The sequence below is a fragment of the Anolis carolinensis genome, chromosome 6 (assembly GCF_035594765.1).
Source record: "Anolis carolinensis isolate JA03-04 chromosome 6, rAnoCar3.1.pri, whole genome shotgun sequence".
NCBI classification, from domain to species: Eukaryota; Metazoa; Chordata; class Lepidosauria; order Squamata; family Dactyloidae; genus Anolis; species Anolis carolinensis.
Window position 1 is genome coordinate 65,579,811 of NC_085846.1, and position 10,377 is coordinate 65,590,187.

The 10,377-nt window shown below is 38.1% G+C and overlaps 1 protein-coding gene across 2 annotated transcripts in view; it reads right to left on the bottom strand.

The window, feature by feature from the left end:
- kif15 (kinesin family member 15) overlaps positions 1–10,377 on the bottom strand; it is an 80,249-nt gene that overhangs the window by 35,898 nt on the left and 33,974 nt on the right. The window contains exons 1-10 of one of the 2 annotated variants that reach the window (XM_008115539.3): positions 10,228–10,372; positions 8,910–8,943; positions 8,372–8,555; positions 6,303–6,379; positions 5,955–5,992; positions 4,234–4,331; positions 2,783–2,962; positions 2,207–2,416; positions 1,961–2,086; positions 331–453 (exon numbers count right to left, since the gene is read on the bottom strand). In XM_008115539.3, coding sequence (XP_008113746.1) covers positions 331–453; positions 1,961–2,086; positions 2,207–2,416; positions 2,783–2,962; positions 4,234–4,331; positions 5,955–5,992; positions 6,303–6,379; positions 8,372–8,555; positions 8,910–8,943; positions 10,228–10,246 — 1,089 coding nt within the window. In that variant the 5' untranslated portion in view covers positions 10,247–10,372. Of the gene's footprint in view, positions 1–330; positions 454–1,960; positions 2,087–2,206; positions 2,417–2,782; positions 2,963–4,233; positions 4,332–5,954; positions 5,993–6,302; positions 6,380–8,371; positions 8,556–8,909; positions 8,944–10,227; positions 10,373–10,377 lie in introns of those variants that run through there. The other variant, XM_062983812.1, reaches the window with a different exon arrangement.

The window sequence follows — 10,377 nt, forward strand, 5'->3', positions numbered from 1 at the left end:
ATTACAGAGGTATTCCTGTACAATGTAAAGTCTAGTTTTTGGCATTCATGGAATATTTCATCATACTAGGTATTAAGGGCCAGAATTTAAAGATGTGATAAACAATTTTTGAATGGGGTATAATCCACTTACAAACATAAGGCAGAATTTCTGGCAGTTTTGGGAAGGATACGGTTCAGCTATGTTGTTGTTACATCTAGTACCTAGGCCAGGTATCTCAGAAAATTCAGAGACTTTTGTTGTAAATCCAAAACAAATTGCTTTGGCATTTGTGAGCAAAAAAGTGGTTAGCTGATCAAAATATTGTTTTGCTCCAATTACTGTATGTACCTTGTTTTTAATCAGTTTTGCCCTTTGAGCAAAGTTCAGAGTTGACAAGGTTTCACCAAAACATCTGGATCCTGGATGAACATTTGCTATGATGCTTGTTTTAGCATTACCTCCAAGTGAATCCTGTTTAAAAAACATGACAATTGAGATTTTTAATGCACTATATAATAAGAATTTTTTATTCTATAAACTTGGCCTTTATGGAAGTCAAAAATCTTCACAAAACACTTTAAATCACATTTCTTAACATAACATTCTAGTGGGCACACCAAATGGAACAGAGTATCTTAAGGGATCATGTTTGGAAGAAAAGTAGTTGGAAGTTCTTAAGTCTTTACAAAATACTACAGATTAAACAATATAACATAATTTGCAATGTTTTCAAGGCACTGTTTTGTGATTTTTGTAACCACTAATTATGCTATCTTGTATCTATTACCATGGGAATAAAACTTGTTATTGTGCTCAGTGAGCTGGATCCAAACTTGGTCAAAACTTAAGAATTATCCTGCTGAAATCAAAGAATCTTAAGACTGGCTGTGTACCTTCAAATTTTGATCTTAGGGGCCCTAAGGCAAACCTATCAAGGGCTTTCCTGGGGCTGAGAATGTGTGACTCTCCCAACATCACCCATGGCTAAGTGGGAAATTAAACCCAGGTCTCCAGAGTCTTATTCCAACACTCAAACCACTACATCCAATTGGCTCTTACCCACAATTAGTTGAAATACCACTGATTTTCAATTAATCTACACTAGACTAACACCGGTATCAAAATGTGCTCATTTTAAACATAATGCAAATAGACTTTGATCAGTTTACTAGATCCTCAGACAAAAAAAGATAATCAAGTAATTTCCTTATACTTAAAGACCACTTTCCTCCTAAGTTACTGACAACAGTAGATTTGGGCAATGAGATGCAAATATGAACACAGCAAAAAATAAATAATACTATATAGGGTTTAAAAGCTATTTAAAAACAGCAAAAAAATCAGCTGAAGTTTCCTTTAAACATGGTTTCAAGCAAGCCTGCACAAATTGTGACCCTCCAGGCGTTTGAGACTTCCACTCTCAGAAGCCCTAGCCAGCTTGTCCAATGATCAGAAATTCTGGGAGCTGAAGTTCAAAACATCTGGAGGGCTATGGCTTGTACAGGTCTGTTTTAAAGACTGCCCCATATAAAGCACACTACAAGAATCCAGACAACACGGTACATAAGGCTTTTGTCATCACAGCCAGATATGATACTTATAGGAATGGTATAGCTAGTGCAGAAATCTCACTATACAAATGTTCTTACAGAAATTGAGCTCAATGATGAATCCAGATATATACTAAAGAGACTGATCTGTACCCTTCAAGAAGAAAGTAAACACATCCGGCACACCTGAACCCTATTCCTTGATCTGTGATTCAACTGCCCAGCTATCCCTGTCATGCCTTGATTAATTTCAGTTTGTTTGCTGCCCTTATCCAGTCCGTTACTAATGACAGTTTAAAACTAAAATACCATCCATTGCTTGAGGTGGAACAGAGTAAAGACAATTTGGTGACACTGTGTACCACATGTAAGGGTCAAAGTAGCTTCTATTTGCATCAAGACTGTGTGCTGGAAACTAGACACAATACCCGAAGCAGGAAAGTGAGCCTGGAGTCTCTGTAACAAATGTGCCTCTGCTTTCCATTGCCCACATCAACGAGTGCAGTGATTACTTGCCCGAGGCAACTTAAGGATCGGTTGATGTTCCCCGCTTCCTGCGAAATGCAAGAAAATAGAAATGACTGAACAGAAATAAATAAATAAACGATTTTAAAAATAGAGACTGCACAGGTTGATCACTTAAAGTCTTTGTTATCACTTAAGACATTGCTGACCTTTAATCTAGCTCCTTCGGCATGAGTATCTTTTTGTCTCTCCGATCCAGCCAAATCCACCAAATTGAGCTGAGAGGATCGGATATTTGTAATTTCATTGTTCTTCTCTATTGATTCTATTATGATAGTGAAGACAGCATGTGACCTTGAGGATTCCCTATTCATTGAGGTAGATGCCACACGACGATTTCTCCATCCCATTGTTAACACCTAGTCAGAAGGATGACAACGGCATTCAACATTGCTATAAAACAGAATTTCAACTATTCTATTAATCTTGAATGCATTAACTTCTTTTCATTCTAATTGAGACTTTAGCAACAGATTCTGCTGGATGTGCTGATCCAATGGCGGGTTAGATACTTAATAATGCATGTTCTACATCTCTTATATTCCAACGTAATTTACTGCATTGTTCTCCAAGCCACTCTGCCACATCCCGTTGAAATTATCTCATGTATCAGTAAGTTTCTTTTTGTGCTCAAGCTCTTCAAATCATAACATCCCTGAATCAATAAGCACTGTCAATAGCTAGACAAGGTTACGTCTACCCCGACCTTTCAAAATAGAGCATACTTGATAAGCTTCAGCAGCTGAGGTCAACACTTGTTCCACTGCACCAACAACGAAGACTCCTTTTGTGATGTGCTCCCTGAGAAAAAGTCCTGCTGAAGCAGAATCCAGCAAGTCAAATATCTGTTCATTGTAGATCTCAATAAACGAGCACTTGCAGAGAAAACTCTTGCCAGTACCAGCCTAGAAGAGACATTAACATTTTTGTAGTCAAAATGGTTTTAACACTAGGCATCAGCATTTACAATGTTATTACAGTCTATTTGACTGCATGAGTTTGTCTGTTATGATTTACAAAAAACATCTATTCAGATGTCTTCTTTCTACCCGTATTTACTTGTGTACAATGTACAATGTGCCATCTAATATAATGCACACCTACATTTTGAAGGTGTACATTATGAAAAAAGGATTTGCTATCGAATGTAACTGCGACTCTCAACCAGCCCTTTCATGACCACCAGTGCCTCTGCCTTCAGCTGGGATCTCTTGCCCAACAGTACAGGTTGGTTTAAGCGTATAATTCTAACGTGCCACTGAATCTAATGCACATCTCTATTTTAGGTGAGCATTAAACTTAGATAAATAACCCTGCCCAAATTCTTCTATACTATTTATAATAAATTAATCACTGCAATACTTACATAACCAAGATAACCTGTTCTAGTTAAACATGGGACACACAAGACAAGCACCTGTTGTCTGCCACCTGGAAACAGTACAGTGTTGCAAAGTATATATATACACGTCTATAGTCGTTCTGCCTTTTAAAGGGTTACCCAGATTGAATCATAAAGATGACAACATGGCATTTCATGGATTTGTGCTGGTAATCTGGGTTACTTTCTTGTGTTTTTTTGTTGTATGAAATTTCAGTGTTTTATGTTGAATGGGTAGTCTATGATTAGCTACACCCAGCATTGTGTGATGGTGCACACCATACTTTCTAGTCCTCAGAAATGTGAGATTCCTGTTGAAATCAAAGTAATAACCTGAAATTATCCACTATAGCTTGGAGGGAACATTGAATGTATTATTATTATTATTATTATTATTATTATTATTATTATTATTATTATCTGTACTTGACTTTTTCTCTAAAAAAGAGACTCAAAGCAGTTCCACTAGAAATAGCAGCAACAGAATTTACGGTATGCTACAGATTCTGGCTTGAAATAGGACAGAGTGGCAACTGAAGGCTATAGAAAGAAGCTAGAGTATTGATCAAGTTTTATCATTTTAAGAGGAACGAAATGTTCATCAACTAGTAAATTGCACAATCCACTGCCTCCATAAAATAACAGAATTCTGAATATGTAATAATCCCAAATTTGCAGTCAGGTTCTTCTCAAAGAGAGGCACCTAAAAGATGCCAGCTTTTTAATAAACTGAACTAGTCAAATAATTCATCTTCAATGCTTGCTGCTGTGACTTTGATTATAAAACAGTTTTACCTTTTCTTTTTCATGTTCAATTAGAAAAAACAAATATTCAAAGCTTCGTGGTATCACACCTCTCAGGTTATGTGTAAAGTTATCGGAATCAGGAGGTCCTAAAAAAGAATTTTCTGAATAAAAATCTGAGGAAGAAAACCTCTTTTAAATGTAACAGCAAATAAGCAAACCGGTTTCTGAAATAGGACAGAGATCTTGTTTAATAAAAATGTAAAATATAAGAGCTATAAAAGTCCAAAACAACTTGTAATTCCAGTGCTGCTGAATCGTTAGGCCCAGCCAGCACTGAAAGTAAAATCATGGGAGCTATAGTTCAACATCTGGAGAATTCTGAAATACAAGTCATCCATTGTATACTATTTATTTATTTAATTTATATACCGCTCTTCTCCCCCAGGGGGACCCAGAGCGGTCTTACATAATGGCAGAATTAAATGCCACATATAATACAACATGTAGAGCAGTGGTTCCCAAACTTATTTGGCCTACCGCCCCCTTTCCAGAAAAAAATATTACTCAGCGCCACCTGAAAAGGGGGCGTGGCTAACAGGGGTGGGTGTGGCTCCTGATCAAGAGGGCGGGACTGGGAGGGGGAGGTGGGCGTGGCCACAAATGGGCGGCCAGGACTGGGATGGGTGTAGTTACGACCTCTGAGGCAGGGCTGAGCTTCTATCCAAGAGCCCTGTCTTGGGCTCTTGGAAGGAGGCCCCGCCCCCTTCCCTAGCTCCGGCCTCTGTGTCCCAACAGATTCTCAGCCCTGTCTCGGGCTCTTGGGAAGAAGCCACGCCCACTGCTCTAGTGGGCCCCCTGTGTCCTAACAAGCGCCTCAAGTGCTCAGCCCTGTCTCCGGCACTTGGGAAGAGGTCCCAACCCTCACCTGGCCCCTCCCTCATCTCCTAATAGGTGCCATCACTGCCTCCCTGGATCGCTGCAGCGCCCACCAGGGGGGCGATAGCACCCATTTTGGGAATCACTGATGTAGAAAAACCAAACAGAAAACACAAATAAAAGCCGGTATCCAAATCAAATTAAAACAATTAAAACCATGTGACCATTACAAAAGGGGAAGTTTCAAGCCAAAGTCAGAGCCAGTCTGTGTTCGAATTAATTTTAATCCATCAGGTCATAACAGCTCATATCTTAGGATGGGCCAAATGCTTGATTCCACAGCCAGGTCTTCAGCTGCTTCTTGAAAGACATGAGTGAGGAGGCTTTCCTAATCTCACATGGCAAGGAGTTCCACAGCTACAGAGCCACCACCGAAAAAGCCCTGTCTCGTGTCCCTGCCAACTTCACCTGTGTTGGCGATGGGATCAAGAGCAGGGCCTCCCTCGAAGATCTTAATCTGCGGGATGGCCATAGGGGGAAATGCGTTCTGATACTATATGATTCTGACACTCGCTCTTTTAAAAGCACTCTCTCACCAATGATCACAACAGTAGCCTTATATTTCCTATTATTTTTTCTTTTCCCCTTGATAAACTAGATTGTAATTGATAATAGCTGCAAGAAAGGATTAGCAAGAGAAATATTACTCTAGATGGAAAGATTACATAACATGGCTAAGAACATGGGAGTTTTATTTGAAATCTGGGAAATCAGGGAAGTAACAATTTATTACATGGTGCAAGGGTGGGTGAAAATGGGGAATCTCACAAGGCTATCTGAACTAAGGCCAAAACACACAATAACTAAGATCAAATCTATATATGTGTACTTACCCATCATAGTGAATGTTTTCCCTGAACCAGTCTGACCACTAAAAAAAAATAACAAAAATTATTCTTCAGTAATATGTACTGTATATGGATAACTGTACAAGGTTTAAGGGTAGAGTACATGATTTCTATGCAGGTCTCAGATTCTCCACTTAAAGATGACCAGTCAACCATTAATATAGAAGACTGCATTGGAGTCATATTTAGACAGTCAACAATACTGTGTTAGACAACAGCCTGACCTTACAAAAGACATATGTCTGGGAAGTGCATTGCAAACAGGACAATACATGGAACAATACAAACCAAATATTTTAAGTTTACATGAAATGGAAAGAGTTGAAAACTTACTATGCAAAAATGGTTCCATTGTAGCCGTTCATGCATGATTCCACTATATTTTTTGCCACACTTGAGAACACCGATTCCTGAGCAGAAAACATCAAAACTCACTATTAATATTTTCATACCAATGAACTAGCAATACTTCATAAAATTCATGAAAATACTATTATGCAATGAGTTCTGTTCATTAAATAGTACACATTTCATGGCATAAAGGAATGATTTTCATTAAATAGGAGCAATACCATTGACATTAAAGAACTGTTATTATGCACAAAATAATGAAATCAATGAGACTTGCTTCCAATAATAGTTTGCAAGTAATAGAATGAAGCCATTATGAAAATATGCCTAATGAATATAGCTATTACTAAAACAGAAGATAATGTGTGATAAATCTTAATAACAGACAGCCAAATTAACTTGCTATTCAACTTTTAGGAGGTACTTCAGGATCGCTTATTTGGAATTCCAGAATCAAAGCTTCTCCAAAATTATCCATGAGTGGCTGAGATGGCACTTTCTGTTGATTCAGTGTGCACAAACTTTATTTCATGCACAACATTATTAAAATATTGCATAAAATTATCTTCAGGCTATGTGTATAAGATAAATATGAAACATAACTCAATGTCACATTGTGATAATACTTTTTACTAGGCCAGCTACTAAATATCCTAAAGGAATCAGACTCCATCTAATCTTGGAAGATAAGCAGGGTCAGCCTGGGTTAATACTTGGATGGGAGATTGCCAACCAATACTAGGTGCTGCCATGGCGTATTTCAGAGGACAGAATGGCAAAACCAACTTTGAGTATTCCTTGACTAAGAAAACCCTATAAAACTCACAGGGTCCACCATAAGGGAACAAAATACTATGTGTACATACACATTAAAATAAAAAAATTCACCATGCTCGTTTTTGAAGTGCAATAACTTTCATGAGGCTAAGGATGGTACAAAAGTAAGACATGGGAAAATAGTGGTGCTAAGTGTCATAGGTCTGCTGTTTGCTTGCAACGTTATAGATTAAGACAAGAAAGCCATGAGGAGCACTTGAAACAAAAGCAGTGAAAGAAATATTTTCATTTTTTCATTCCTAGCCACTTTATGGGCATGTTCTGACAGACTTTCCCCCTTTAGTCAAAATCCAGGTTACTTCTAGTCAGAAGAAAACTTGTTACTCTAAAACAGCATCGGGAAATGTGCCAGAATAGTCTCCCACATCCCTAGGGGGGAACATGGAAGTATTTTGGCTGCCTTAAGGGGAGGGGCTCTTTTCCCAAACCAAAAATTAGAAATCAATATTACACTTCACTATGCCTGTCTCTGAAGAAAAATGTCTCTACAATTTCAGTTGAAGAATTCTGAAAAAAACATTTCTTTATTTACAGTAGAGTCTCACTTATCCAACATAAACGGGCCGACAGAATGCTGGATAAGCGAACATGTTAGATAATAAGGAGGCATTAAGGAAAAGCCTATTAAACATCAAATTAGGTTATGATTTTACAAATGAAGCACCAAAACATCATGTTAGACAACAAATTTGGCAGAAAAAGTAGTTCTATATGCAGTAATGCTATGTAGTAATTACTGTATTTATGAATTTAGCACCAAAATATCACGATATATTGAAAACATTGACTCCAAAAATGCGTTGGATAATCCAGAATGTTGGAGAAGCGAGTGTTGGATAAGTGAGACTCTACTGTATTTATAAATAACATTTAAATTCTGCCCTTCTCACTCTGAGGGCGACTCAGGGCGGAGCACAACATATATACAGCAAGCATTCAATGCCGGAACATAAAATAGACTATGCATGAACACTAAAATCAGTTATCCTTACATTAAAACAATTATTTAAAACCATCACAAGTTAGCCATACCAGATACATACATAGTACTGTAATGGATATATACATAGTAAACAACTTCCTATTAAGAAATATGCAATAATATTTTTAGAACCTTTTTATTTTAGTTATTTTTTGTAAAATTATTTGAAATCTATACTATTACTGAAGAGCGAAAAAAAATGATGTTCATATTGGAAACTGAAAAGAATTACCTGTGTTGTATTTACATCTGCCACATGATCAAAGGTGAAGATCTTAGGTTCAGGTTTTGAATGTAAACGGATGGTGTTTGTTGAAAGGACAGATAAACACATGCTACGATCCCCATTGACATGGGCAGTTTCTTCAGAAGGAGGACGCACTCTGACATAAACCTTGATAGCATCGCCTTCAGTACTAAATAAATCATAACTTTTATTAGTAAAATAGCTCCCACATTTGTGGAATTATTTTGTCTAGTTACTACAACCTAGCATTTAGCTACATTTCATAAATGTTTCCTTTCAGTTATATTGTGCATCTTTTTGTAATGAAAATAAGTTACTATCTTGTTACTGTATACCCCCAAATGATAACTGGCACCCAATCTTATGACCCTATTATTGTGAAGCATTTTTTACCATAGTTAGATAAGCTAGCTTATTTGATTATGATCAGTAGTTTCCCAAACTATCAGCTTGCATATTTCTGAATAACCAGTTAGTTATAAAACCTTTGATCTAATGTTTACATACAAGAATAGATTCTTACCTTGATTGAACTGAAGCCATGTCTCCTGAATCACCTGGAAAATAAAAGAAAGAAACTGTATTTATATGGGGAAAGATGTAACAATATTACCACTACAGCTTAGCCACTGACTATATTAAACATTTTGGAAAAAGGATGCAGACAAAAATAGTTTCAAACATTAATAATGTGATAGCAGTGCCCAGGGTCATCTTTCTCAGTTTGGATTATTTTTATTGTATTTGTGATTTTTATTTTACTATTATTTGCCATTACCTGAATTTTCTGTGAATGTTATAATCGTTGATTTTAACAACTAATTTTATAAATTCAAGCTCCAGGCAGTCTTATTTACAACATATTTCTTCACCATGTTGTAGGCTGTAATTTACTTGTATTCTATGAGTTTTACAGCACTACTGTGCGCTTTCTACTATCCATCCAGAGGAAAAGTGTTCTTACCATACATCAAGGGATCCACTGACCGCATAGGGCGGCTGATGAAGAAGCACAACCTACAAACTATCTACAGATCAACTAAGAAAATCCATTAAATGCTCCTTTCAGCAAAGGACAAGAGGGATCCTCTCACCTCTGCAGGAATCTACCATATACCATGCAACATTGCTCAAAAACGAATCAAGGAACATGAAAGGCACTCAGTCAGAGAAGTCAGCCATACCAGAGCACTTGATGAACCAACCTGGACACAGTATATTATTTGAGAACACAGAAATGCTGGACCACTCTAACAACCACCATGTCAGACTACACAGAGAAGCCACTGAAATCCTCAAGCATGTGGACTATTTCAACAGAAAGCAGGAAACCATGAAAATGAACAAAATTTGGCTACCAGTATTTTAAAAAGCTCTAAAATATGGACAGTAAATAAAGAACAACGATGAGAAACAAGAGAATTCAAAACAAGAAACAATCAGGGCCAATGAATCACCTCCCAACAAAGGATTCCCCCAGGCAGGAAGCAGCCATGCTGCCAAGCTGCAAGGCATCAAGGTGGCCAATTGGAACATTCACACATTCCTCCAACAGACAAGAGCTCTTTCTCCCAACCTGGACAGTCGAGAGATATATACTGTAAACCCCTCCTGGCTAGTTTCCAACAGATTTCACAACCTCCGAGGGTGCCTGCCATAGATGTGGGCGAAATGTCAGGAGAGAATACTTCTGGAACATAGCCATATAGCCCGGAAAACTCACCTCTGCTATTGTCCCTCAGAAATAAACAAAACCCAGAAGAAGAAAGGCTGCGGATTGCCTCAGACTTTCGCCAGTGAAGGGCCGCCTTCGCCCTTCCCTCCCTCCTCTCCCCTCTTACCCTTCGCCCCAGGGGCCATTCCTTGCCCGGGCTTTCCTTCCCCCTTTCGGCTTCCCCTCCGAAAAGGACTGGATTCCTTTCCGGAAATGGCGCCCGTTTTGAATTTGGCGCTAAATAAGTGCCCGGCGTCGCCGCGCTGAAGCCAAATTG